The following is a 27,399-nucleotide window of genomic DNA, read 5'->3' as shown; positions in this document are numbered from 1 at the left end:
CTCTGCCTTCTTGAGTCAAGGGCTGACTGAAAGAAAATAAAGGGTGCTGTGCTCTTGCAAAGAAGGGTGGAGCACAACCCAACCAAAGACTCTGGTCCCTACTTGGGGTCTTTCCTTCCCCAGGGTGTTATCCCTGTAACAGGGGAACCTCCACCAACAGAATCATACACTACTGACATAAGACTGCATGTCTGTACATCTCTTAGGATGTCTGGATCCCTGTGCTCTCAGAGCATTGTGACTGCCACTAGTGAATGACAGAAGGGACCCCTAGCCCTGAAGAAGGAAAGTAAAGGGGGTGGGGAGTGAGGCCAAAATAAGTACCATTAGGGCCAGGTAGCTCCACCATCCACCAAAGCTGTATAACTCCTTATTCCAAGGATCCTAGACAAAGAGTTATGATCTATAAGAGTGACTTTACTATGGAAATCTATGCATTGCTGTTTGATAAGTAGATGGGGACAGTGCCTCCAATACATAAACTCCTAAACTGCTTGGAATGGTAATGTAAAACTATGACTTAAAAATGATCGACTATGCCAATGCGATCTAATGTGCTGAACACCCAATCGCGAAAGGTGTCCCCAAACGGGGATGTGGTTACATTTGCCCTCGGAATCCTACTTTCCCAAAATGGAGTCTCATGCCTAAAACTCTTGAACATATGCTTGAGCTAAATCTCAGAGTGCTGAAGTGCAGTATTCCTACTTGTTCATACATGAGGGCCATGCTAGGCTCTTGCCAATATATATATGATGCACATATGTCTTAATAGCTCTCACTGAATGAAGCCTGCGCTTTGTCTACTGTGAACGCACTTGGCCTTATTTTGAGTTTGAGGGTAGCGGCAAACCATCTGGTGTTTTAGAGTATCATATGTTGTAACATGCCACCCAATATCAAGTTTCATATTTGCAAATCTTCCCATCCACCTTAATTTGATCGGAGGTAGTCCTTTCTACACAAAACCATTACTGCATGCAGTAATTACCACATGCGGTAATATGAAATCCCCTTGGATTACACAATGGGGAATAACAGAAGGGTCTGAATGAATCCTCATCATTCAGACCATTCTTGTTTACTGCTCACTGTAACAGTAAATTAATTTGGCGGTCTTACCAGAAATGATAGCGCAAACTCCTAATTGGGCCCACTAACATTAAATGCAAAGTACACACAAATATGAAAGTTGAATATGATGAAATACGTTCTTAAAAATAAATAAACTTTATTTTTTTTCTATTCCTTTCAGGACACAAAATACACTGAATTCTGAAATAAAGGAGGTCATCACAAGTTTGCCGGTATCTCTTTGCTAATTCCAGCAGGATACCGGCAAACTGAGCCTACTATTTCCGCTGCCTGATATCCCAGTATAACCAGGATATCCCGGTGGCAGAAATCAGGACTCGATCAATGGGATTGCTGGATCTGCTATATTTGCCAGTAGGGGCCTGATTTAACCCTCCAGCTCTTGGCTCTTGCTATATATATATATATATATATATATATATATATATATATATATATATATATATATATACATATATATATATATATATATATATATATATATATATATATAATAGTGCGGCAGTCACCACACTATAGTTAAGTTGAGTATCGAGATACATAGAAAACCCAAAAGATGAATTGCCAATAACGTTTTGACTCGTATGATGAATTTGGCTGACATTTTGCAAACAAGTTGTGTGTCATCCACCTCCCCCCCGACAGGTCATTTTGGGAAAAAAGTACTGTTTAAGCCTACTCCTCTCTTATTTTCCCATAGCGAAAAGTTCAAATTTCTGTACAAAAAAACGTGGGCACGAAGCGTTGACTCAATTTGCAAAGAGAGGGCTGTGTGGTTATTGCATACAGTAGTTTTTGGGTGCCTTGTCCTTCCCTTGTCATTATGACTCACAGGAGATCATTTAGGAGGAAAGGGTGTGTCCTGTAGTAAGCTCTGCTCAAAGGGTTCCTGTTTCCTTCAAGGTGTTACCTGACATGGGGGTCTAGACAGAGTCAAGGGCTCAGTCTTCTTTCTAGGTCTATGAATATTTCCCAGTTATGCAATCTGCGCCCACTGCTGCCTGGGTAATAGCAAGTCCCAGACTCAGTACTAGCAGCTAATACAGGAGCTCACCTTGATGGTTCCATTTCCATTCTCAGAAAGAGGAGGGGGCTACAGTTTAACTTTAATTTCTGTATCCCTAATCCAGCCTGAGGCTTGAGGAAATGGGGAACCCTGTGTGCAAGAGATCCCAGTACACACGCACACGCACTGGCCGGGGTTTTATAGCACACACTCTTGTACCTTTGGGTGCCCTATCCCTTCTCTGCTGCCTGAAGTTGATTTATAGCGTCTCATCACTGTTGTCTGAAATTTAAGGGAGTTTCCTCTGCAAAAAGTACTACTGGTAATCAAGTGACAATTTCAAGATTACTTCAATAAATTAATCATTTCAATGACAAGAAATATGTATTGATAGTAAGGAGGACACTTCAAGACATTGCCTTTATAATCATGGATAACATATTAAAAAGGCAGATGCTGAGATGTATAACAAACTTGTGTTTACATTTTTTTAAATTAAAATTGGGGAAACAATTATAAAGAAACAGAACAAAAGCAAAGGAGTGGTAGACGTATATCCATGAGGGATAAAGCCCTCCGGATGTCATTTGATGTGTCCATCTAACACATTCAGCAAATGGATTATGAAGCAAACAAAACCAGAATGTCTCAATAGTGTTGAAAATACATTTTTGAAGAGAATACTTCTTGGATTATGTAATGCATTGACATAAGCTCTTACGTTTCGGCAGCAACAGCATGATTAGTAAGCAAGCCTTCATCAGGATGCAGAGGCTTAAAGGTCGTACTCATTTTCCGAAGTCAGGATGTGTTACCCACTGTAGGACACAATCTATGAATGAGGAATACACAGTATGTCTAAAACAAGTAAACAAAACACATTTTTTTTGTTTGTTATTTAACCTCTTCAAAGAATGCGCCACAAGGATTGAAATTGTGCTTATTTCATTTCTTTGACAGTGCCAAAAAGGCATCTACCCTATCATGGTTGGGTCTGTTTATGTTTAAACATTATGTTCAAACATTCATAAACACCTACAGCAATCAAGGTGAGATTATTTCTAGTATATTGTTCTTACTTTTTTAAAACCCACATTTCCTAGGAAACCAGACCTACTGGGCCTCATTACAAGTAGGGCGGTAAGGGTTAACGGTCACCGGTAACGAGACCGGTGCCGTTAAACCCTTACCGCCCTACTGCGAGTTCCCTTTGCGGGTCCTTCCTTAATGCCTGCTTTTAGCAGGCGTTAAGAACGGGACCCACAAAGGGACTTTAGAGCTAATAACGGTACCGTAATTTACGGTACATTTATAAGCGCATTCCCCATTCCCTTTGAGCCCAATGGGGGCTCAAATGGGAATGGGGAAGGGCCCTGGTGAATGGGGAATTACCGGTCCAGCCAACCTTGGAATGGCCCAGTAATTGCTCCATTCACCAGGGCGGAATCGGAACGCGTTTGGAGGCAGCCATGCCGCAAATAGCGGCGTGGTTACCTCCAAACTCGGAATGGGGCCCACTGACTTTTTTCTTCTCTGCCCACAGTGTTGAACACATGTTTTACAACCCTTTCATTATTAACCCAGTACTAAACAAACGTGTTTCACGTGACTTTTTCATTTTTATGTTGATAACTCAAACACTGAGATTCTTGTGTTGTGCACAGATGGGTCTTTATGATGTTTCAGCCAACAAGATATGTGCATCCTTGTGGAGCACTCTTTGTAAGGGTACATATTTGAATACACCCAAAACAAATCTTTGCTTGTATCGGTTTTACAGTGTATTCCTCATACATATCGTTTGTCCTGTAGCGCTTAATACATTTAATCTTCTGACCATGAATATGTACCTTTATTTTTTGGCATCTTGATGAAGGCTTGGCTACGAATCCCGTTGTTGCTTCCGAAATGTGAGCGCTTAAGATAACACATTACATAATCCAAGAATTATTCCCTTCAAAAATGTCTTTTGGACACTATTACAACGTGTTGATTCTTTTTACCTCGTAATTCATTTGATGAGTTTGTTAAAGCGATACAAATATTTACATACAAAGGACTTTATCCCCCATTGAGGTATAGCTACCTCTCCTTTTCTTTCGTTCTGTTTCTTTACAATTTGTTCTCTATTTTCTTTTTAATTGTAAACTCGTTTGTGATATATATTGGTATGTGCCTTTTAAATGTGTTGTCCATGATTACACAGACCATCTGCTAAAGTTTCTTTCTATCAATACAATTTGCTTGTCATTAAAATAGTTTATTGGTTTATTTCTCTTGAACTTTAAGTTGTGTTTTTAAATTGGCACTTGATTACCAGTAGTGCATTTTGCAGAGGGACATCCTTTGCATTTCATTTGTAATCTCCCTTTCCAGCTATTTCATTTGCTCAATAGTTTCTTTTGACTTCATTGGAAGTTTGCATGAGTCTGCCTGACCTGCCAGAGACCAGTGGCGGAGCCAGGGGGGACAAGGGAGGTGCTTGCCTCTCCCTGGCTTCACCCTGGTGCCTGGTGCGCCCCCCCCCGGCTCCTGCTGTGCTGGGCCTGGGCTGCGGCGCATGCCATTAATTTATTAATTTCAATGTGCCCCCTTGCTCGGCCCGCTCGTCCGGCCGTGCCTAACACTGCACGCATGTCACACTTGCAAACAGTCAACTGCATGAGGAGCGGCCTGGACACCGGCAGACCTACTGATTAATGCTTATGCAATAAAATGTGAACAATCAATGGCAAAAATGTGCAGGCATCTGGGCACTGTTGACCGCCTGCTTATTTCAATATTAAGTTAAGATGAGATGTGGGGAAGGGAATTGGGAGGGCGGGCACAGTGGGCTCCAGTGACTGCTTGCTTATTCAATACTGTGGGCCTCATTACAACCCTGGCGTTGGACCATGGGACCATGGTGCTATTAGCACCATGGTCCATGCCAGATTCCGCCATGGTGGATGGCGGATTTACCGCCCCATTCCGAGGTTGGCGGGGCGGTAAATCCCCATTCACCATGGCCCCTTCCCCATTCCCATTTGTGGCCCATAGGGCTCAATGGGAATGGGGAAGGCGCTAATTACGGCACCGTAAATTACGGTGCCGTAATTAGCACCAAGGTCCCTTAGCGGGATGGACTTTAACGGCTGCAAAAAGCAGGCGTTAAAGTGTGAATCTGGCGTTAAGGGTTTAACAGCGCCGCAGCCTTTTACGGCGCCGTTAACCCCTTAACGCCAGGGTTGTAATGAGGCCCTGTGTCTGTGATTGAACTGAACACTGAGCCAGGTACACACAGTAGCAGCGGCAGCCCGCAGCGCTGATTGTAGTTCCATATTTTGTTCAACTTCCACAATTATCTGGCTGATGACTCCACCCCACCGATTAACCTTCCTGTGCCAGGCCAGCCTGGGGATGATGATCACGTCAGGTTGCAAAACGAACTGGATCCTTAGCATTCAGGCGAGAGAGACGACCCACAGACACAGTGTGAGTTTGAACTGTTTGATGAAACAGTTAGTTAGGGTGCCGGGCCCGGCGGTCTCAGGACTGGGGTTGACTAAATGGACTGTGGAGGCTGGCTGCATGCAGGTGCCGCTGCTGAGCTGATGCATTGCATGCCTTCACTGTGCTCACTCTGAAACTCATGCAATGCCAAATTGCCAATGAATAAAAATCTCACCATGATGCAATATTTGGCACACTGCTGCCTGAGCAGTTTCCATTTCCCTGTCGGCCGGCCCGATCCAGGCCTGCTGCCTGCAGGCCAGAGCCACGACTGACTGGGCAATCTAGGCACATTTGCTATAAATGTAGCAAATTCCATCCCAGCAGCACAGAAACAACCGAACTGCTGCCACGTGCCCTTCGGGACCTGTCCACATCCAGGCACCGTCGCGCTCACTTATCAGCCCACCAGCAGCGCCCCAGCCTGTGTGCTGTTCCTGTTGTAGTCAGTGCCACTGACTGACTGCTGCTGGCCTGCCGCCCCTGTCCTGGACTGCGTGCCTGTGCTGTGACTCGTCAATCTTGAGTGCCTGACTGAGTCGTGCCCCGGCGCCCACACCAGCCTTGCTGCCTGCTGCCCTTTCTAGCTTGCCCCCAGCCCAGCACCCAGTGCTGTGCTGCCTGCATCTTGGCTCGGCCTCCTGCCCAACCCCACCTCACCCAGCATCTGAACATTTGTAATCTACATAGGCCAGAAGCAGTCAGAGACTCACCCAACTAGAAGTAAGTAAATAAGTATGCGCCTGCGCCCTGTCCCCAGGAGAAGGCATCAAAGACTGCATGCACCCGCGTTTTATACCAATAACAGCTCACATCTGTCTAGTGTAGGTGGAGCTGGTTTGCATGTGGAATTTCTGTTAACAATACAGATTTTCCACACATTCGTTACAGAAAGTCATGATTCTATTAAAGACTCGGAGGCGAAAGATTATGCTCTGACTTCTCTTTACTAACTCGAGCAGCAACAATAATAAACCAACAATATGGAAAACAATAGGAGAAAAACTACAAATCCCAGCAAAACCCAACATATTTGTAGTTAGTTTTCCATAGGTTGAAACAAACACGTGATCTTCTTCTCCAATCAGCATCACTTCTCCCTTATAACATGTATTAACTCCAAAGTCCTTCCCCTTTCTTTCGCTGGACTAATAAACTTGCGCCCCAACCGGTAGACAACTTAATCCCCTTTATAATCTTCTCAATGTGTCACTTTCTGCTCCTTCCCTGAAACAAATATAAACCATTACCAATCTCATTACGAACGGGTGGGCAATCGCATAACAATAACATTATCCTCACACATACAATATTGCATTATTTACAAATATGACATCATTATTTGTATAACAGCGATTGAAATTGGGTGGAATAATCTTTCGCCTCCGAGTCTTTAATAGAATCATGACTTTCTGTAACGAATGTGTGGAAAATCTGTATTCTATGTCAAGACTCGGAGGCTCAGATTATGCTCGTTTAAAGCTTACCTACCACCAATGACGCTACTTGCTCTACTGGTCTAAAGTAGAAATCCTTAAACGTCTCCTCATTAGACCAGACTGCCGCCTTTAGAATATCTTCCAGGCGAGCTCCTGCCAAGAAAGCAGATGATGCCATAGCTCCTCGTGTAGAATGTGCTCCGAACTGCTTTACATCTAGCCCTGCACCACCTGACCCATCTCGACAAGGTGGCTGACGCTACTGCTCTAAAAGGTTTCCTAATCGCTATCAACAACTGACTCTCTCCCGCAGGTCTCACCTCATTAGCTTTTTGTTCATACACTTTCAAGCATCTAACTGGACACAATTTAGGTTTGCCTGGAAAAGCCATGTACTCAACAGAGTTAATATTTGTCTTTGTTCTCCTCTCTATGTAAAATATTACCCCTGAAGGTGAAAAGGATTTCCTAGTTACTTCTAAAGCCTTCACATCAGATACTCTCTTACAAGAAATAAGACATAAAAGGGTAGTTAACTTGGCCCACAACACCTTCCGGGACAAGAACTCGTTGTCCGGCCAATCCTCAAACATTTTCAACACTATACTCACATCCCATAAACAAGAGTATCTAGGAGCGGGAGGTCTCATGCATCTGATGCCTTTCAGAAGCCTACATACTAGAGGATGTTCACCTACCGGCTTATTCTCAATGTATACATGACCTGCTGAAATCGCTGATCTATAATTGTTAATGGTCCTGTAAGCCTTCGCCTGCGCCGCCAGCGCTGCTAAAAAATTCACTATGTGTACTACATCTGTATGTACGGGATCAACCTGTCTCTCCAGACACCAATCACTCCATCTATTCCATGCCACTCTATATGCCTTCCCCGTAGCCGCAGCCCATGACTCCCTGATGAATTCCTGAGCTGTGCCTAAAAGTCCTGGCTTAGACCAATTTTTCCTGAAATCGCCCAAGCTATGAGACTCAAGCTCCCTGACTTGACCAATGGATGAATCTCTCCTGCCGGATTTACCAATATATCCTTCCTGTCTGGCAAACGAATAGGGGCTTCGAACGACAACTCCAGAAGATCTGGGAACCAAGCCTGACCTCTCCAGTCTGATGTTATCAAAATCACTGTGGCTAATTGACTCCTGACTTGCGCTACTGTGCGCGCTATCATGGCGAACGGGGGAAACGCATATTCTCTTGCTGGTCCCCAGACCTGGAGAAAGGCATCTGTCGCTGTCGCTTCCGGATCCGGCCTCCAACTGTAAAACCTGGAGATCTTCTTGTTCAACCTGGAAGCGAACAGATCCGTCTGGCACGGACCCCTGCGACGCATTATCTCCTGGAATACTGAGTCGTCCAGCTGCCAATCGCTGGAGTCCCTCAGGTATCTCGAGTTCCAATCTGCTACCAGATTGAGCTCCCCAGGCAAGTGTTCCGCTCTCACACTTATTCCCTTCTGAAGACATATCTGCCAAAACTCTTTGGCCATCTCCATCAGCCTCTGCGGTCTCGTTTCGCCCAGTCGATTTATATATCTGACTGCCGAAACGTTGTCCATTTTCAACAGAATGGCCGTTTTCGCTCCTTCCCGTGTCCAACACTGAATCGCGAAGGAGCCCGCCAGAATCTCCAGGCAATTGATGTGGAGACCCAGCTCCTCGCTCGACCATCTCCCTCCTGTCGACTGGTCTCCAAATCTGGCTCCCCATCCCCAACGGCTGGCGTCGGACTCTATCACGAGGTCCGGGGATGAGCCAAATATTGCCCGGCCATTCCAGGCTTCCATGTGGTAGTACCACCATTCTAACTCCAATCTCGCTTCCTGCGATATCCTCACTTCTTGCTCGTAAGATAGACCTCTCCTGAGATGATCTATCTTCAACCTCTGCAATGCTCTGTAATGCAAAGGCCCTGGGAATATTGTCTGGATCGATGAAGACAGACGACCTACAAGTCTCACTATTTCCCTCAATGAAACCTCTTGCTTCGTCATCATCCCCCTGATCTCCTTCTTGACTGAGTTCACTTTGACCAACGGGAGCTTGAGAATGCCCTGAGTCGTCTCTAAGCTGAACCCCAGAAATTCCATCTCCTGGGCTGGCTCTAACTCCGATTTCTCGCAGTTTATCAGAAATCCTAGCTGCTGCAGTAACCCCGTGGCCAGCTGAACCTGTCGTACTAGAACTCCTTTGTCCTGGCACATTAGACATATGTCGTCCAGGTAAATAATCAGCCAGATCCCCTGCTCTCTCAGGTATGCCATCACTGGTCTCAACAGCTTGGTGAAACACCACGGCGCTGACGCCAACCCAAACGGAAAACATTTGAACTCCCATTTCCGTCCTTTCCATAGAAACTGCAGAGGTTTTGTCTGCTCTGACTGAATTGGAATCGTTAGGTACGCATCTCTGAGGTCTATCCTTGCTAACCAGTCTCCCTGTTGAAGAATATCCCTTAGAAGATGGATCCCTTCCATCTTGAAGTGCATGTACACTAGAAAGTAATTCAAACCCCTCAGGTTTATCACTGGTCTTAACTTGTTTTTCCTTTTCACCAAAAACAGATTGCTTACGAAACCCCCTGGACCTTTTGAGGCTGGACCTATTGCATTCTTTACCCTTAGTAACTCTACTTCATTGTCTAAAAGTTCCTCGTCTTCTTTGCTGAACTTTATCTGCCTCGGCAACACTTCCTGATATGGCTCTTGCCAAAACTCTAACTGAAACCCTCTCACGGTCTGTCTTATCCAAGCGTCTGAGGACAACTCCTCCCATATTTCGACATGCAATCGCACTCTTCCTCCTACTGGAGGAATACTCACATCTGACCTTTTCATAATTTACACGTCTCTCACCTGAATTATTCTGGTGCTGTTGCTTGCCATTGTTCCTCCAACCTCTACCACTGCCTCTTCCTCTGGAAGGGAAGAAGGGGTTGGATCTCCGGTCTTCCTGCTTCCAAGAAGCTCTGTCTTTGTAGGAGCCTCTATACTGACCACGGCTGGACGAGCGGCCCCTTCCTCCTCCAGCCCTGTCGAAAATTCTTCAGCCGAAAATCTTCTTCAGCGAAGATTGGGCCCTATCCATCGAGACGTATGTGCTGGTGAATTTCGCCATGTCCTCAATGAATAGGTCCCCAAAGAGCTTGCCCTTTGCTGCTGTCGCTTGTTCCCCTAGTGTGGAATCCAATTTCATTAGGATAGACCTTCTTTTTTCGGTGGCTAACGCTGTATTTGCCTTACCGAGCAGGCAGAGGATCCTCTGAGCCCAGCCAGCTACAATGTCTGGGTCCATGGGCTCTTTCTTGGCCTTCGCCTCCTCCGCCAGCTGCCAGATCCTCGTCACCGGCCCTAGCATATCCAGCAACTTATCCTGACAGGACCGCCAGGACCTGTCGATGCCCCTCTTTACGTCCCTGCCGTACCGGCCCAGGAACGTCAGGATTCTCTCATCGATTTCAGGGGTCTCCGCTACCCTGTCCGGAACCCTGGGTCTCGGACACGCTGACCTCAATTTGGATCTTGCCTGTTTACTCAGCGGTGCCCGCAAGCGTCGTCTGATGTACTCCGCGATCTTCTCCGGAGGGTCCCATTTATTGGACCTAGGATGAATGAGGTCATCAGGATCAAACTCATCCTTGAGAGGATCCTCCTCTTCCCTCCTGCCTTTGTTTATAGGCTGGCTTTCATCCTCTTCAGGGGAGGTCTGGTCTTCTGATGAGGTGTAATCCTCAGATCTAGAACTGCTCTTGCAGTAGTCGTCATCCGACTCGCTTGAGCTAGTGCCACGCCTTTCGCGAGATCTCGCCTTCCTTTTCCCTGATCTGCGGGGTGAACCCGTGGGGGTGTGGGCGCTACGGTCCCTGCGGGTTTTACGTTTGCTTCCCCCTGTCTTCTTGCGAGCCTTGCAATGGGACAAAGCTGCCAGGCTTCGCAAAATGCCCCTCTCTTCTCGGGGCTTCTCGGCACTCTGCATCCTCTGGACTGCCTCACTCATGCGCAGCCCACTGACGTGAGGATCTTCGGAATCATCAGTGTAATCGCTCATATTAGTAACGGCTTAGTAGCGTTATAGAAGTGCCTTTATGCAGTTTACTTGGGCTGCCCCGTCACAATAAATGTATTTATGTAGCTAGGCGAGTCTCTGCACCAATCGCAGTCTTGCCTGGGACTGAGCCCGTCAATAAGATTCCACAATCTTTCAATACCTCCTCCCCAGCAGGCAGAATGATGAGGGGTCAATGTGCTTATTTCACTTGGATCGCACAGTTTCAGGCTTCAAAACGGATTTTCCTGCCTGCGGTACCAGTACTCGCTAGAAGGTGGCACCCGTGGCTAACCAAACCAAGCTGGTGCCTTCCTACTGAAATAGTAGAAAGACGCTCAGGGCAACGATGCTTTAGCGAGCTTAAAGCTCAGAATGTAAATATAAATCTGTCCGTGATATCCAACGCACCTTTCCTCTTTAAGGAGTCCCGTCGCGCCGTTGCGAACTTCCGTGCCTACAGTGCCTCCTAACGAGAGAACTGACGTCGGAACGAAAGTCCTGTTGCGTCTTCCCTGCGGATGTATTCCGCCAACAACCCTACGTGCTGTAAGTCTAGCTATGCTTGCGTGCGCGTTGTGAATTCATAATAAGACAATACATAATACGATTCAAATCATTCGTAATATACAAGTAAATAAAGGACACTTATCTCGGCTGCTCGAGCAGCAAAGAAAGAGGAAGGACTTTGGAGTTATTACATGTTATAAGGGAGAAGTGATGCTGATTGGAGAAGAAGATCATGTGTTTGTTTCAACCTATGGAAAACGAACTACAAATATGTTGGGTTTTGCTGGGATTTGTAGTTTTTCTCCTATTGTTTTCCATATTGTTGGTTTATTATTGTTGCTGCTCGAGTTAGTAAAGAGAAGTCAGAGTATAATCTGAGCCTCCGAGTCTTGACATAGAATAGATAAATGCAAGCCGTACACACGTGCACACATCTGCTTTGCTTCAAAGCCTGCATGCTACTCAGTGCCTCATCATGTGCCTGCCATTGCCCATTGATTACTGTGGTTGCTGATCCTGTGACTGTATCCTCGTTATTGACAATAGTGGAGACAGAATGAGATGTGTGTATTAGGCGCAGGTTCCATGAAATTTGATGAACTGTGGCGTTTGGTGCAGTTGATGCCTAAAGATTTTGACTCATTTTTGTTAATAAAGTCAGAGCTGTGGACTTTGGGCTCGGGGCGTCGAAGTAGCTGCTGAGCCGGGCTAGCAGCCCAAGCTGCAAAGGAAGGGCCTGATTTTACATGGAGCTCTGAAAAGCAGATGGAGTTTAAAAGGGTGACGGCCATTTCAGCAAGTAGTGCAAGTACAGGAACGGTGTACACTGGAGAGGCACAGCCGCGCGGTGCCTTTACAAGCTTTGCAAGATTATAATGTGGTTTAAGATAAATTCAGGTGAAAGTGAACCATTGAAATGATAGAATATGTGTGTTTTGTGTAGTGTTTCGAGGGCGGCCCGTAGGTGTGCTGCTATGAAAGCTTGACTCATTTCTAGTGATTTCCAGTGGCACAGGTAGGCTGACCGAGAGAAACGGCCTGGTGGTACCCAGGTTACCCCCTGCCTCCCACATGCGTCCTCTGGTGCTGAAGTGGGAACCTGGACAATGGGGCATTCTAAAGGTATGTTAGCAGAGCAGGAGTTGTTTCTAAAGCTAGGATGGTGGCCAAAATACAAGTGGCATCACATCAACAAAGGGTCGTGTTGCTTGCCGCATGATAAGGTGTTCTGAAGTAGGAGAGAACACTTATTGGACCAGCCTGCTCTAGAAGACGACTGGCACAGAATCCATGCCAATTTAGTAGTGGGGCCCTTAGCAGGACATTGAAAGGTAACAGGTGCATACTTGTAGTGATTTAGCAGTCCGAAGCATTCCCAAAAAGAAATTACCCACACACAAATGTTTAAAGAAACAGAAACATATATTTCCTAGATTCAGGATTCCCTGTGAAATGAGTACACAATGGATCCCATTTTACAGGTCAGGCGACCAAATATATGGTATGTGCATCAATCAGCGGTTTCATATTGTCTCGATCATGAGATCAAATGAGGGCTGACAAAAGCAGCCAATGCTCAGAGAGGCCAGCAAAAGTCTAACCTAATTATTCACCGGCAATTGTGAGAACAGAAGCACTTAGTTACAGGGGCCACCCGCTCCACACTGCTGCAGCAGTTGCTGCTTACCACAGCTGTGTGAAACGGTGCACAACATGGCAGGCGGTGTCGCGCGGAGCCCAGGAGATTCCTGTCAGCGGAGTCGGACTGGTGGTGGCGTGGCACTTGTGGTGACTCAGTCAGTACCTGACTGGTGGTGACTCAGTCAGTACCTGAGGCCGATGCCGATGGGGCTTAGTTTGCTCTCTGGCTGCATTACTGCATAGTGCATAGGCTAGCACAGCCGTGTGTCCGACCTGTGGTATACGGGGGAGTGTCCAGGCTTGCAAGAGTGGGAGAGCAAATCACGAAAAAAGTCCTGCTACCTTTCCCCCCCAAATGCAGTGCGCGCAATTCCATACACTCTGATTCGCGCCCCCAAACCTCCCACCCCTTACCCAATCTACTTTTTCGCTGACATTAGTGGCAGATGGAATTTTAAAACATAACAAACAAGACAAAACTGCAGGATCATTACAGCTCATTGCTGCTTTTTCATTGATTTTAAGCCTTAATAGGTAGCTTCATTTTAGTTGATTTTATCTGATCTTATTATTGTTATTTGCGCCCTCGTGTTTCATTATGAGGTTGGAGGTAAGGGGTTACCGGCACCGGTAAGGATGCCGGTAACCCCTTACCTCCGTATTCCGAGGTCCCTTAGCGGGTCCCGCTATGGGCGCCTGGTTTTAGCAGGCGCCGGAACAGGGAGCTAATAACGGGCCCGCTGTCAGCGGGCCCATTATTAGCTCCATACTCATTCCCATTGAGCCCTGTGGGGGCTCGAATTGGAATGGGGAATGGTTCTCGGAATGGGGACTTACCGGTTCCTCCAAGGTTGGAATGACCCGGTAAGTCCCTATTTCAAGAACCCGGACCCGGAATGCCTCCTCATAATGAGGCCCACTGTGTCTTCCTAAATCTTTTTAAAACCTTCTGAACTCCTGAACTGTTCAGAACTACAATTCCCAGCAGAATTGTATTTTTAGGAATTCTTAAGCGCAACTGAGGCGTGAATATGCAGGCGCCAACAAGCTAGCTGGTCTATGACGGCCCGTGCAGGGCCGGATGAGAGGAAGTTTCACTATTGCCGAACACTCCCTCGATGGGGATTTCAGAAGTTCTCGCCGCCATTACGGCAGCAAGGAATATATTCAGTCCATATGACTAAAGGTCAGTCTCTCAGTCAGCGGAGAGTTGTGATGCGTGCTGCCTTGATGCTTCTTCTGTTGTTTTGCCTCATCCTTCAGAAGCCATTCCACTTTCCGGCAATAACACCTTATTAACAGGTATGGCTCATATTACATCCACCTGTACCTTGGCCGTGCCTCATGTTTTAGGAGAGATGGCCGATAATGGGGCTCTACCTTAATTGAACATCACCCTAGATATTGTATCTCAGGGAGGGGGAGACACTAATGTTTATAAGGAACTGAATACAACACCAGGAAAGGCAATTTTAACCCCAAAGGGGGCGGGCCGAGCTACTCCTGGGAAGACGCAGGATTGCACCATTCCTAACCTGTTGTGTATGTTACTTTATTCGAGATCTCTAGTGAAACACGCATTAGAGGTTGCCACATAAATTGATGAAAAAACATTAATGTGTGTGCTATAACTGAGACCTGGGGGCATTGAGCAGGTGGTCCTTTCCTTAATCTGACCATACCAGAAGGCTATGATATGATATGGCAAGATAGAGAGGATGGCAGAGGGGTTGGGGGATTTGCGCTTATTTTTGAATCATCTCTCACTATCTGGGAAACAAAGGGACAAATTACGAAAGGTGTAGAGTCGTTACATGTGAAAATTGGACTTAATCCCGAATCAACCACAAATATATTCTTAATCTATAGACATCCATCCCTGACAGATGATTTCATTAACGCCCTGTCTAATCACCTGCTCTCATCCTTAAAGCCCAATTCTAGCTTTCCTTTATTGGGTGATTTTAATTATTGGCTGGGGCATAAAATGATATTCTGGCCGCTGATCTTGAGCTAGCTTTAGCTGATTTGGGCTTTGAGCAAATGATTTGTATGCCAACCCACTGTCTGGAGCATACTTTAGTCTTGGTCTCTACCCTCAAGGTCATCACTAGGTTTTTCAGGTATCTCCTTGTCCGCGGTCAGACCACTACTTTGTACACCTACAGGCAGATTTCCTGAGGAACTCTAAGGGTGGGAGAATGCAAGGGTCTCTGTGAAGAAACCTGAAACTGCTGACACAGGAAAGAATTGAACCCCTGTTGTGCCCTTCGATCAGTTTCACATCTTAAGACTCTCCAGAGGAGATGTCAAAATCCCTTTCATCTAATATGAATAATATTGCTAACCCTTAGCACGTCTCAAATTTAGAAAGGTAATGAGAGTGATGAAAAACAAAACATGGTTTTCACTAGAGCTAAAGAAACTCAAATCTTCCACCATGAAACTGTTGTATCTTTGGTAATCCAATCCCTGCGTAGGAGCCCTGTCAGCCTACAAAGGAGCAGCTAAGGCTTACAGATTGGCGTTATTGATGCTAAAAAAAACTCCTTGAATTCTAGAATTCTGAATGGGCAATCAGAAATGAAAGAACATTTAAGATATTAAAGAAACAAGAATCCACAACCCCCACCAATGCCAGTCGTCTAGTAAAAGATGCATCACGTTGCCTGGAAATTCAGGAAGCCATGCAAGATAAATTGAATAGCATTAGGTCGGACATCATTCGTAAAAAAGAAAGTCAATCCATTCCTTCCGGGAAGGTTACAAAGGAAATGCTTGAAAGATGCTTAACTATCCTTTAATTTAACTTTTCAACTATAGCGGTCGCTGAGTTGTCTGTTGTAGTGGATCAGTTAAAAGCCACTAAATGCAAAGACGATCCCTGCTTGGCTATTATAATTAAAACTTGTCCTCCCACTTTATTGGAGACTATTTGCAAGTTTGTGAACACCTTCCTTATGGAAGGTTATGTGCCGACAGACTAAAATGGCGTGGGTCACACCTATATTAAAAAAACCTGCCTCACCTATTGAGGCTCTGCTTAACTACAGGCCCATCACCAACACACCTTTTTTAACTAAAAATTTTGGACCGTGTTGCATATGGGCAAATTGCAGATCATCTGAAAAATATTCCATTCTCAACTGTCGACAGTCTGGGTTCAGACAGGGGTATGGAACGGAGACAGTTTTACTTGAATTGAGGTGCCTTGTGAATTTTGGTCACCAGGTTGGGGGAAATGGCAAACTTCTCCCTGACAGCTGCTCGCTGGATAGCTTCATTTCTAGATAACAGGGAGAGTAGAGTCTTTCATGAGAAGGCAGTAGCCCCGCCTGTCACAGTCAATTTTGGTGTTCCGCATGGTGCGTGCATATCACCTTGCTTATATAATATATTGGCACCCTTTTTCACCCCTTTTGGAAAAAGAAGGAATTGTTTTTACAAATTATGCGGACGACACGCAGTGTGTCGTTCCTATTGTTGGAACACATGCACTTGATGAAGCCGAGCTGAACAGGACTTATACCATCATTGAGAGCTGGATGGTGCGGAACAATTTGGCCCTGAACAGAGAAAAGACGGAGCTGATGATTGTAGGCACTGTCTATGATAATAAAGCTTGGTCCTTCTTATGAGAGCTTTCAACTAGGGGATGTGAAACTAACCCCTCAAAAGAAGGTAAAAACCCTCTGTGTTATTTTCGATGAACAGCTCAACATGAAGGCTCATGTTGGGAGCCTTGTGTCGGCATCAGTCTATTATGTTAAGCTCTTAGCGCACCTTAGATCTTTCATTAATCAAGTTAATGCTGAAACAATTGCAAGAGCTATAGTTGGGTCCAAAATAGACTATTGTTGCAGCCTACTGGCTGGGCGAGTAAAACAGACTACAACAGACTGCAGGTGGTTCAGAACGGGGCAGTGCATGTGGCCACGGGTCTGATCGGTAGAGACCACTTTTTGTCCGCCAGACGAGCTTTACACTGCTTTAGCTTTACCCTGCAATGATCCCCCAAGTGAAATTTATTTCATCAGTGACCTCTTTAATTGATGATTGTCTATTAGTCTTTGAAGACCCAGCCATTTTAATATGTGGAGATCTAAACTACTCATGGTTCAATGGATCAAAAGAACCCTGTGTAACTAAAGACACAACCGGACCTGTCCAAAGGTTAGACAGAGGTCAACGGTGGGCTAATGACCTAGTATTAAGAGACTGCTCAATGTTAAATGGCTGTACCAGAGGTGATATCCCGGCTGCTAATACATGGCATCGTGGAACAAGCAAGAAGACGCTGGATTATATCTGGGCATCAAGAAATTTAATAAGCAGAATCACCAACTTATCAACAAGTAAGAAAACAAAAAGTGATCACGACGCACTGATATTAACCTGGCAGTGGTTCCCCCATGTAGTACCAGCAAGATACAATGGAACGTTGGCCACAAACAGCAGTGCAAACAGACTACGAATAAACGCCAATCAGCTTGGTGTATTAACATCTTCATTCTTTCACTTGATGATTCTGCCTCCCAGGTTAACTATGCCCCATTGTTGACGCAATTTAAAGTTGGACAACAAGAAAGCAAAAGAAACACCATTGTTAACAAACACCCTTACAGCGTCTTGGTAGGTGAAGCTAAGAAGTTGCTCCATAAAGACCTGAGGCTCTTGAAGAAATTGAAAATCTTGCCGACCAGAAGAGAAAACGGCGCCAACATTACCGTAAGTGGATGAAATCATTTAACACAATTCGTGATCAAGATCGAGCAGAAAAGATGCTGCGGCTAAATGTTCTATGGAAAACGATCATAGCTCTGCGCAAAATGCGTTTAGTCCCTACTTCGAGACCTTATGAGATCTTAGGTGCAAAGCATAATCACTCACCATCATATCTACTGGCAAAATGGGAGAGGAAAATACAAAAAATATTGAATGAGGCAGATGTGCCAGTAGATCTAGTACTGCAAACACTGCAAATTGCAAAGAAAACTATTTGCCGCTGGAACTGGATACTCAGCAACGAAAAACTCATAAACTTGGCAACAGCCATACTTTGGAACAGCTATTCATGAAATTGACGTAACTCCAAAATACTTGGCAAAATTTCCATCTGGCTACCACCGTGATCAGTTTATGAGATTTCGTTTAAATTTATATAAAACCAAAGAGATTTTGATGATGAAGCACTTCCCTAAAACACTCAACAATCAATGCCGCCACTGCAAGAATGCTCCGGAATCTGTAAAACATCTAGTGACTGAATGCAAAGCAATTTCATCACAGCGTTCGTTACACTTGCAAAAATGTGCCCCTCAAATGGAAATATGGAGGAGTGGTGGTGCTACCTAATCTCAGGCAACAATTCTCGATTGACCTGTGCAGTCATTAACTTTATGGATGCCGTAGTGACTGACACATAGTTCAATCAGACAACTCATTGAATTGTTTGTCAAACCGGCCGTCTAATGATAAAGACTTTAAGCGACGGTGGTCGGACAATGTTGATAATTATAATAATTCTGTTCCTGGTGAGGCCTTCCATGAAAACCGATCAGGGAAAATTCGGGCTGATCAATCTGGAACATCTCAAAAAAGCAGCGGCCTCTTGCCAGAGGTGCGGTTTAGGATTTGCAACCTCACAACTGCCTGACTGAATACCCAAAACGGACCATAATCAAAAGGAGAACTCGGTGCAATTCCCTAATGTGGCACAAAGCACAATGCTCCAGTCTGGGAATTCCCAAATAAAACACTCTTAAATATTTTCCTCAGTTACACGTGTGCAACTTAAGACAGTAACAAAGCAGGCGTTTACCAGGTTTCCATTTAAATAAACAGATTTTTTATATGAAAATTGTCCAGTCACCAACGTTGATGGATGGCGTTTGTGATTCATTTGAGGAGAAAAACAGGGCTTATTTTTTTATTTTTTTTTAAAGATTATTTTCCAACAAATGTGACATGACAAATAAATTAGTCATCCATATGAAAGAATGCGTTGTAAAATATCAGTAAGAAAACCTATGTCCTTGTACGCATGATACCTTGTCCAGGCCTGTACATTTGGGACTGCAAAGGGTGCCTAATTAGCGTGCCCAGTGTTTGTTAAGTATTGAAACATTCCTATCATGGCATCAGTCCTTACTCCAAAGCAGCAGGAACTTTTTATTCTAAATTCTGTAATCAAGAGAGTATTTTGAAATTGATATTTTATTTCTATCGCGCTCATACACAAGTGTTTCAGAGCGCGAATTTAATGGATGACCAATGTGTCCTGATTGTGGCAGTGCTATATTCCATAGTATTGTTGTCTTTTCCTCTGTACTGATGCAAATGTCAATATTTCTTGCAGGGCCTAAAAACGTCCAGCCTCTCCAGCTGGAGTGGGAAAGTTCCGGCGAGGAAGCCTTTGTCGTTGGCGTTGAGCACAGCAAGGAGGGCCTGGTCATCACCAAGGATGGACTCTACTTTGTGTATTCGGAGGTGTTGTTCCGTGGCGTGGGATGCGAGAGCAAGTACCTGAGGCACTCTGTGAGCAAGCGTACGCCGCGCTACCTGGGCGGGAGCATGATGCTGATGGACAGCCGGATGACTAGTAACTGCAGGCCCGACAGCACATGGACCCGCAGCAGCTACCTGGGGGCAGTGCTAAAGCTGACGAGCGATGACCGCCTCTATGTCAACGTGTCTGACGTCAACATTGTATCCTATGATGGGTCAAAGACTTTTTTTGGTCTTTATATGCTTTAGAGTGTCAGAAAGTACCATCTGCACCAACAGATATGGAATATGGCTAAACACCTTATCCAAATATGTTGTGTTATACACCCTCATCCTCTCACTTGGTGGAAAAATGCTGGTGTTTCTTTACTAACTCCCTTAAGTCATAGGATGTTCCTCTTCCGTATATTGTTGGTGGGGTCTCCATCCCCCTCCTGTCTGTTTAGTGGTCTCAACCATTCCCATCGTTCTCAAAGTGCCCCGCCATTTTAACCACTGAACTTCAGCACAACTATTACTGCCAGGGCCTCCCTCTTCCTATCAATGCAAGTGCATTCCCCCAGAACACTCAAATGTGTTCAGTATCTTCCTCATGCCATTTGCAGTCTAAATTCCCCCCTGCCTCCTCCACCCTCTCTCTCTTTCTCTCTTCCAACTCATCAGTGTGTGGGTATTTTCCCTTTCCATCTGTGCCAGCACCCCATTGGTGGCTGTGTCTCTCCACTCTCCGCCGCAGAAGTGCCGGTGTCACCTCCCACCAAACCCATCATCCGTACAAGGATCTCTTTTCCTTGTCGCTTTGCTGTGCGTCTTCCCCGTCCAGTGGGGCGTGAGTCTCTCTCCTCACAGTGCTAGAATATTCTACACCATGTGTGTATGCATGCTATGATTTTCATTCCACGCCCATTATGCCCATTATTTTTAAGAGTACTACAGCACCTTCGTAAATGATGAGTTTGGGGATTGTGGGATTCTCTGGCAAATGTCCCATTCTGTGAAGACACTCCTGGCTACTTGAGGCATCCTGTGGCTACCTTTTCACGGGCAATTACTGTAACATACTACCTTGGATGTCAGGCCTGCAGGGGTTTGCGACTCAACCTTGAAGAAACATGGATTTATTTGCAGATAGTCACAATAAAGTTATGGAATATTCACTAGTCTCTGTGTGGACCTTATTTTCTTTAAAAAAAAGCAACCACAAATAAATCAAGAGGAAGCACCAGCATACACTTCCCATGCCACTCAAGCCACTGTGCTAATTTTTGTTCGTTTATTTACACATTTGTATGAAGCTCTGACCAGGTTTATTGGTTGCAAGCGCACTGCACAGAATAGTAGACATTGAAAATAGATGTATATGTTATATTGCACATCAATGGAACACTAAACAGCAGTGCATTGAAAACATATGATGAGCCAGGAGCATTCTAAAGATATATAGGCAAAATGGCACCTATGGAACAAGATGCAGATAATAAATAAGGTCCCTTTCAGATAGTATCAGAAGAAGATAGTAGATACAGTGAGCCTGGGCTCCTATCTAACATCATGAGGGCAATGTTCTGACACTGAAGGCGTTAAGAGACGGTAAGGAAGCTAGATGATCAGGAATCCGATCTCTCGTGTTTGAGCAACCACACCTTGTACGCTAGAACATTGGATGAGGGAGAACCTGGCTGATGGCCTTGGAAGGAAATTGGTTTAAGGTGTGAGCCACAGGCAGGTGAGATTGACTATAGGAACAATGGAAAGTTACAGCTTGAGTTCCCTACATAAACTGGTGAAGAGTAGACAAGATGGAGCTCTGGAGGAAAAGAGTTGTGCATTCCCAGGTCGCAGTCTGAGGACAGTTGTTTCAGAGTTTGTGTTCTCCTGAAGTTAGGGTAATCCGGGAAAAGTTCCTCCTTTCATAGTGGTCATGGGAACTCCCCAAATGGCTTGTTGATCCATCAGGTGTTTCAAAAACATAAAGCATAGGATTTTGTAGATGAGGCAGGTCATTTTGGAGATATAGCGCACTTAAATGTAAAGCCACCTTAGAGCAAGTAGGTCCTTGGTGAAATGGTTGTACTGAGATGAGACAAGTGGCAGGGTTTAGAGGAGAAAGAAAATGTTTAGGTAGGCATCTCAGAAGGGCATTTTCATAGTCTGGACTAAACAGCACTAAAATCTGTACAATGAACCTAAACCCTATTCTAGAGGCAGCTTGGCTGTAATGGATTTTGACATTGTAAAAGTGGAGCAAATAGAATGCAGATCAAGGTGCAAGAAACAAAGGCAAAAAAAAAACTGCGGTGAAGTCTGGCCTTGCAAGCTCATCACAAGCACAGAAACTAGGGCCCGATGTAAAAAAAAAAAAAGAAAACGTTTTTCAATGGGAAAATCCATTGAAAATGCTTTGTAAAGCATGCCTGTTAGCAAGCTTCACAGTGAAATACATTACCACCAGTGCATAACAAGAAAGGGTCTGATTCTCAAAGATCTGCACTGGAGCAAATGTGGAGATGCCCTGAGCATCTCAGATTTTCCTCTGCTATCTTAAACCTTAGTCACAAAGCCTTCAGCTCAAGCAGATCTGGAGCTGCCCTGAGCTTCCTTGAGATGCAGATGTTCAAAAGCCACTCACATAGATTTGCTCAAGAGCATCTCAGAGATGCCGCAGGCACCTTCCGTTTACTATTAGTCCTGGTGAATCAGGTGTGAGGTAACGGGAGCAAATCTGAGATGCTCAGCGCATCTTTAAATTTGCTCCAGTGCAAATCTTTGTGAATCAGGCCCAAAGTGTTTTCCTATGCTGCCACCCCAGGCTGAAATATAACCTTTCAGAATAGCTCGAAATATGTTTTTTACTGCCAATGAACCGAGAGTAAATGTGCAACTTAAAAGTGATGTAGCAACTGGAGCCAGCACCAGGGACGTCATTTCACCAAAAATGCTGGGGTTAGCGGAAGTGACATCACATGGCCCTTGACCCCGTGATGACATAAAAGGAAGTACTGTCATTCATTTGACCCTGCCCCCCAAGTGACATCACGGGAAGTGATGGCAAACGACCTTCAGATTTTTCAGATGGGTCTAGTACCCATGTTTCCAAGGGATCTCATTTCAGCCATATATAGGAACCGAGGCACAGAGGGAGACATGATTTGTCCACGATCACCCATTTGGGGAAGGTCATTTTCCAGATTCTACATAGGGTCTATATGTAAAACATACATAATGCAGCATTTCTAACAGGGTAATCATTGGACACAGAAGTACGCATTATCTGTTGTATTGCTGTGTTGAACAAGCCAAAAAAGCACTTATCTATGGGGGGAGGGGGGCGTTTGCTGCTGTCTAATCAGGAGAAAATGCTGCACAAGGAAAGACTGAAAATCAAATCATTAAATCATTGACCCCGATTTAGTATCAACAAAATGTGTTGGTTATAAATATATCTATGAGTCAGCTGCCACTACGATAGAAGAAACCTATAAGACTGGTGTGCGTGCAATCAGGGGAGTGCACCTGATAATGTTATCTTTGCTGGAGTATAATACCTGGGACGGGTTCTTTCAATATACCCAAGACCCCATAGTTTTAATGATCTAAGCATAATACTGGGTGCCAGAGGACTTTAAAAAAAACACAATTTACTGTAATATCATTGCTGCACATGTAAATCCATGGTCCCACACAGTTATTATAAATTGAAAACATCCACGTGTTGCTTTTCACCGGGGACTCACTGGCAGACTTCAACGCATGCACTGCACACTACCCCTTGTTCAGACCCAGTGGAGCACATAATTTGGTGGCTCACCTGCGGGGTACTCTGTGGTGAGCCCCCAAGCTCTTTAACACAGCACAGGGCACGCCACACCCCGGGCCGGTATGGACCACCATGTGTGTGCAATGTCCATGATGATTATGCCGCTGTACGGGCAGCACTACTTCAAGTGAAAGTAGCTGTTTGACTAACCCGTCAACATTGAACCTCTTGAACATCTTCAACACTGAACCCCCTATCGAATGATGTACCTAATGTGATGTGTAGTACATGCTAAGGTAACCACTATGAACTTTATTATGTTTGCTTCCTGCCTTCGGCCAACCTGTTAATGGTTCTCTCCAGCGCACTGAAGCCTGAGGTGTTGCACTATACATATCAAAAAATAAATAAATAAATAAGTAAATATGTTTTTTAATCAAAGCTTAAATGTTTAACGTATCATAGAAAGAAGGGGGCAGTGCCTGGTCCACAAATATACCAGCCACCATTGGTGGCTAGTGAGTTGTATTTTTGGAGGGTTTAAATATTTGCCACAAGTATGTGATTGCAACCGAGTGTAGCGAGGGAACCAGAACTAACGAAAATGAGCTTGAGAGGGGTCAGGGGGATTTCTCCTCACTCCCCTGAGAAAATGTTTTGAATAATGGTGTATTACACAGCAAACTTTCTGTAGGGTATGGGGTAAATCATGAAAAAAAGCACAATAGATGCAAGTCACCAAAAGTGCACAGGGTATTTCCCAATGCATTATCATGCCGGTCCCTGCAATATATGCCAGTATAAAAAACATGATCATGGTGGCTGTGCCCATACATTTCCATGCTGGCTGCACCAACATATGCTAGTATACCCATATAAAACTATACTCATGTTCGCTTTAAGATTTTTTTAATACTATCATTACTGGCACTGGGCACAAAACTGGCTCTGCCAATATATGCCAGTACTCCTATGTAAAAACATACTGCCGTTGGTTTGGCCATTAAAAGTGACATGTCACAATATGAAAACCCTTCGAAACTAGCTCCAATGTAAGCGAGTCTAACCCATCATAAGAACACTTATCATGCTCAGTTAATAAAAGGTCATGCTACAGTAAAACATATACAGGCCGCTACACCAAAACATCAGTCTAGCGAGGTTACACTACTTATCATGCTTGCTTTTTTTTAAAGATGCAGAGTAATAAATGTCATGCCACAGTAAGCAATGGCTAGACTGGCTGCACCAAAATGCCAGTCTAGCCAGGTAATGACACACATGAACTCCGCCTGAAAATACCAGTAAAAAAAGCAAAGTCAATAAAGGATGTGGCAAAAATGCTCCAGTGATCCCCAGTTTCACACACGGTTCACTCCTCATACATCAACTCTCACATTCACTCACTCTGGATTCCCCACACAGGTACACACCAATCCCCACCCAGAACATTCAAAAACACTCATCATATCACTTCTCATTCACCCAGCATTCCCATACATACATAAGACACGCATTTTACACATGCAAATTACACATCATATTTAAAGAAAAAAAGCCTTCTTACCTTTTTCTTGCAGTTTCTGTCTGTCCTTCCAGGACACCTCACCTCCTCCGTGCTGCTCACAAACAGGAACCAGGAAGCTGAGAGAGCTTCCTCGTTCCTGTATGTGAGCTGCGAGGAAGCCCAGGGAGAAGGGGTTGGAGCTGAACGTGGCATGTGACATGTGCCACATGTCACAGTCAGCTGAACCCCTACTGAGCGCTTCCCTGGCCCAGCCTTCACACTGATGGGTGAGGACTGGGCCGCAGACCCACCATACCTGGTGTGGCGGGGGCCCCCACTACACCAGGAGATTACACTGTTTAAAATCTTTTTTTTTTTAAAGTTAGGGTCGGAAGGGAGTGCCCAAGGGTTGGAACTGTGGCTCCCAGGGATTGCAGTTGCGACCCCTGGAGACCCCCACATGACTTTCCCTGCCAGCAATCGAGTAGTCCCTCAGTGGGTGTGGTTTGAACAGAGATTTAGATATCCTGTTTGGGCGACTACTTTTTAGATGTGACATTTTCAAAGATACACGATTATGAGAACCATTTTAACACTGATAACTTTCTCGGCTGCAACGTTTTTTTTTAAACTGATGACACTATTATTGGACATGCACTTTTTATTATTAGTAAAGGTGTGGGGCAGGAGGGAAGAGAGGAGGGTATGGGATTCTACAATATAAAAGGGTTTTTGTTGCATTTTAACACAATTCAACATCTCTCACGTGGGTTGGTACCATTTCTTGGGATTTGTAAAAACAATTTGGGCCTAGATTTTCTCTGTGTATAAAATGAAAGCGGAACTCATTTTGCTCTGGGCGTAATGCAAATGAAAGACATAACAGCCTTGCGCAAGGCTTTTACATATTTCATTTACATCACGCTCCTTTTTGGTGCATTTGTATGGCGTAGAGGAGTGGCGGAAAGCAACCTGCATTTCTGGCACTCTCTTCTTCTCTGCAATACAAAACCTCCAGCATTTGCACCATCATGCAAAGCCGGCAGACTCCATAGGGATTTATTGCAAACGCTACCTGCCATTTGCACAGCAGAGTGCATAGGGGGGGAGGTGCCGCACATGCTTGTACGACGCCTTTTGCCCTCCCTTTTTGCATTCCTCCATGCAAATGACTGCAATATGGTGGTAGGGAGACGTTTATGTGTTAATGTAATGGCTCCTCCCCTACCCCCCAGGAAAATTCCGAGTTTGAAGAAATTGAGCTCCAGTGATTGCTATCTTTAGCACTTCCTTTTGGAGATATTTATTTTTCACATGTAGCAGAAGTGATAAGAGGAGTTGTATGAGTAATTATAATGATATAATAATGTCCATGTTTATAGTACATACAAAATAAATTGTCTCTAATTTCTTCAATACTAGTTATTATTACCCCATCAAAACATATTCCTTTTAATGATGCTAGGCTACGATAAACCAAACAAAATGTAAGCCTGTGGCCTACTAGTCACCGAAAGGCTTCTTTTGGATGGGCTCACCCTACTCATAATTCAAGGAAAAAATGTTAGTTGCAGGGACATTAAGGTGAGAAATGTATATAATACAACACTAACCAGCCACTAGCTTTGGCCTTCGGCCGTGCCCACTGTATATTATATACACTAACCAGCCGCTAGCCATGGTCTTCAACTCAAAACTAGCCAGTGGCCACAGCCTTTGGCTGTGCAAACTGTATATTCTAACATATTAATGGGCACTAGCTATGGCCGTTAGCCATGGCCACTGACTACAGCTTTTAACGTTGCCCAGTGTATATTTTAAAACAGTGATGGGATACCAGGCATGGCTTTTAACCATGCATATTGGTATTTTTGAACGGCAACCGACCACTAGCTATATGGTGCTGGCCAGTGACCCCAGCCTTTGTCATGGCCAAGTCCACGGCCTAAATTGTTATTTAGGTAACCAAAGTTTTCATGAGCTAACTTATAAAATGATGGTATGTCTAATTGCATTATTGATGTGATCATTTATATACAATGTAAATAGTGCTGTCACCAGGGATGTGATTTGTAATGTCATTAGTGTTCTCATACAACATGTAATTAGTGATGTCATCAATGATGTGATCTGTGATGTCATCATTGTGGTCATAGGCTGCGCAACAGGGGGCGCAAAGCTAAGATGGCGTTAGCTGAATTTCAAGTTTTTTTTTGCGTTAAGTTCTCACCTTTACATCCTGGCAACTCATGATTTCTCCTCGAATTTCAAAGGTTTTGTTACAATGTATTGCTCACCTTAACCTCCCTGCAACTAAAGATGTTTCCTTGAATTTCAAGGGTTTTGTTATTCCATAGATTTTTAGAACACTTACGTACCACTAG

The 27,399-nt window shown here is 44.6% G+C and overlaps 1 protein-coding gene across 1 annotated transcript in view; it reads left to right on the top strand.

The window, feature by feature from the left end:
- LOC138534068 (tumor necrosis factor ligand superfamily member 6-like) overlaps positions 1-20,910 on the top strand; it is a 51,828-nt gene extending 30,918 nt beyond the window's left edge. Inside the window, exon 4 of the mRNA XM_069641193.1 lies at positions 19,603-20,910. Coding sequence (XP_069497294.1) covers positions 19,603-20,000 — 398 coding nt within the window. The 3' untranslated portion in view covers positions 20,001-20,910. The remainder of the gene's footprint in view (positions 1-19,602) is intronic.
- The last annotated feature ends 6,489 nt before the right edge of the window (positions 20,911-27,399 follow it).

The sequence above is a fragment of the Ambystoma mexicanum genome, chromosome 1q, assembly GCF_040938575.1.
Source record: "Ambystoma mexicanum isolate Mex_15411 chromosome 1q, UKY_AmexF1_1, whole genome shotgun sequence".
Taxonomy (NCBI): domain Eukaryota; kingdom Metazoa; phylum Chordata; class Amphibia; order Caudata; family Ambystomatidae; genus Ambystoma; species Ambystoma mexicanum.
The sequence above is the reverse complement of the archived record's forward strand: the minus strand, read 5'-3'. Positions and strand labels throughout refer to the sequence as shown.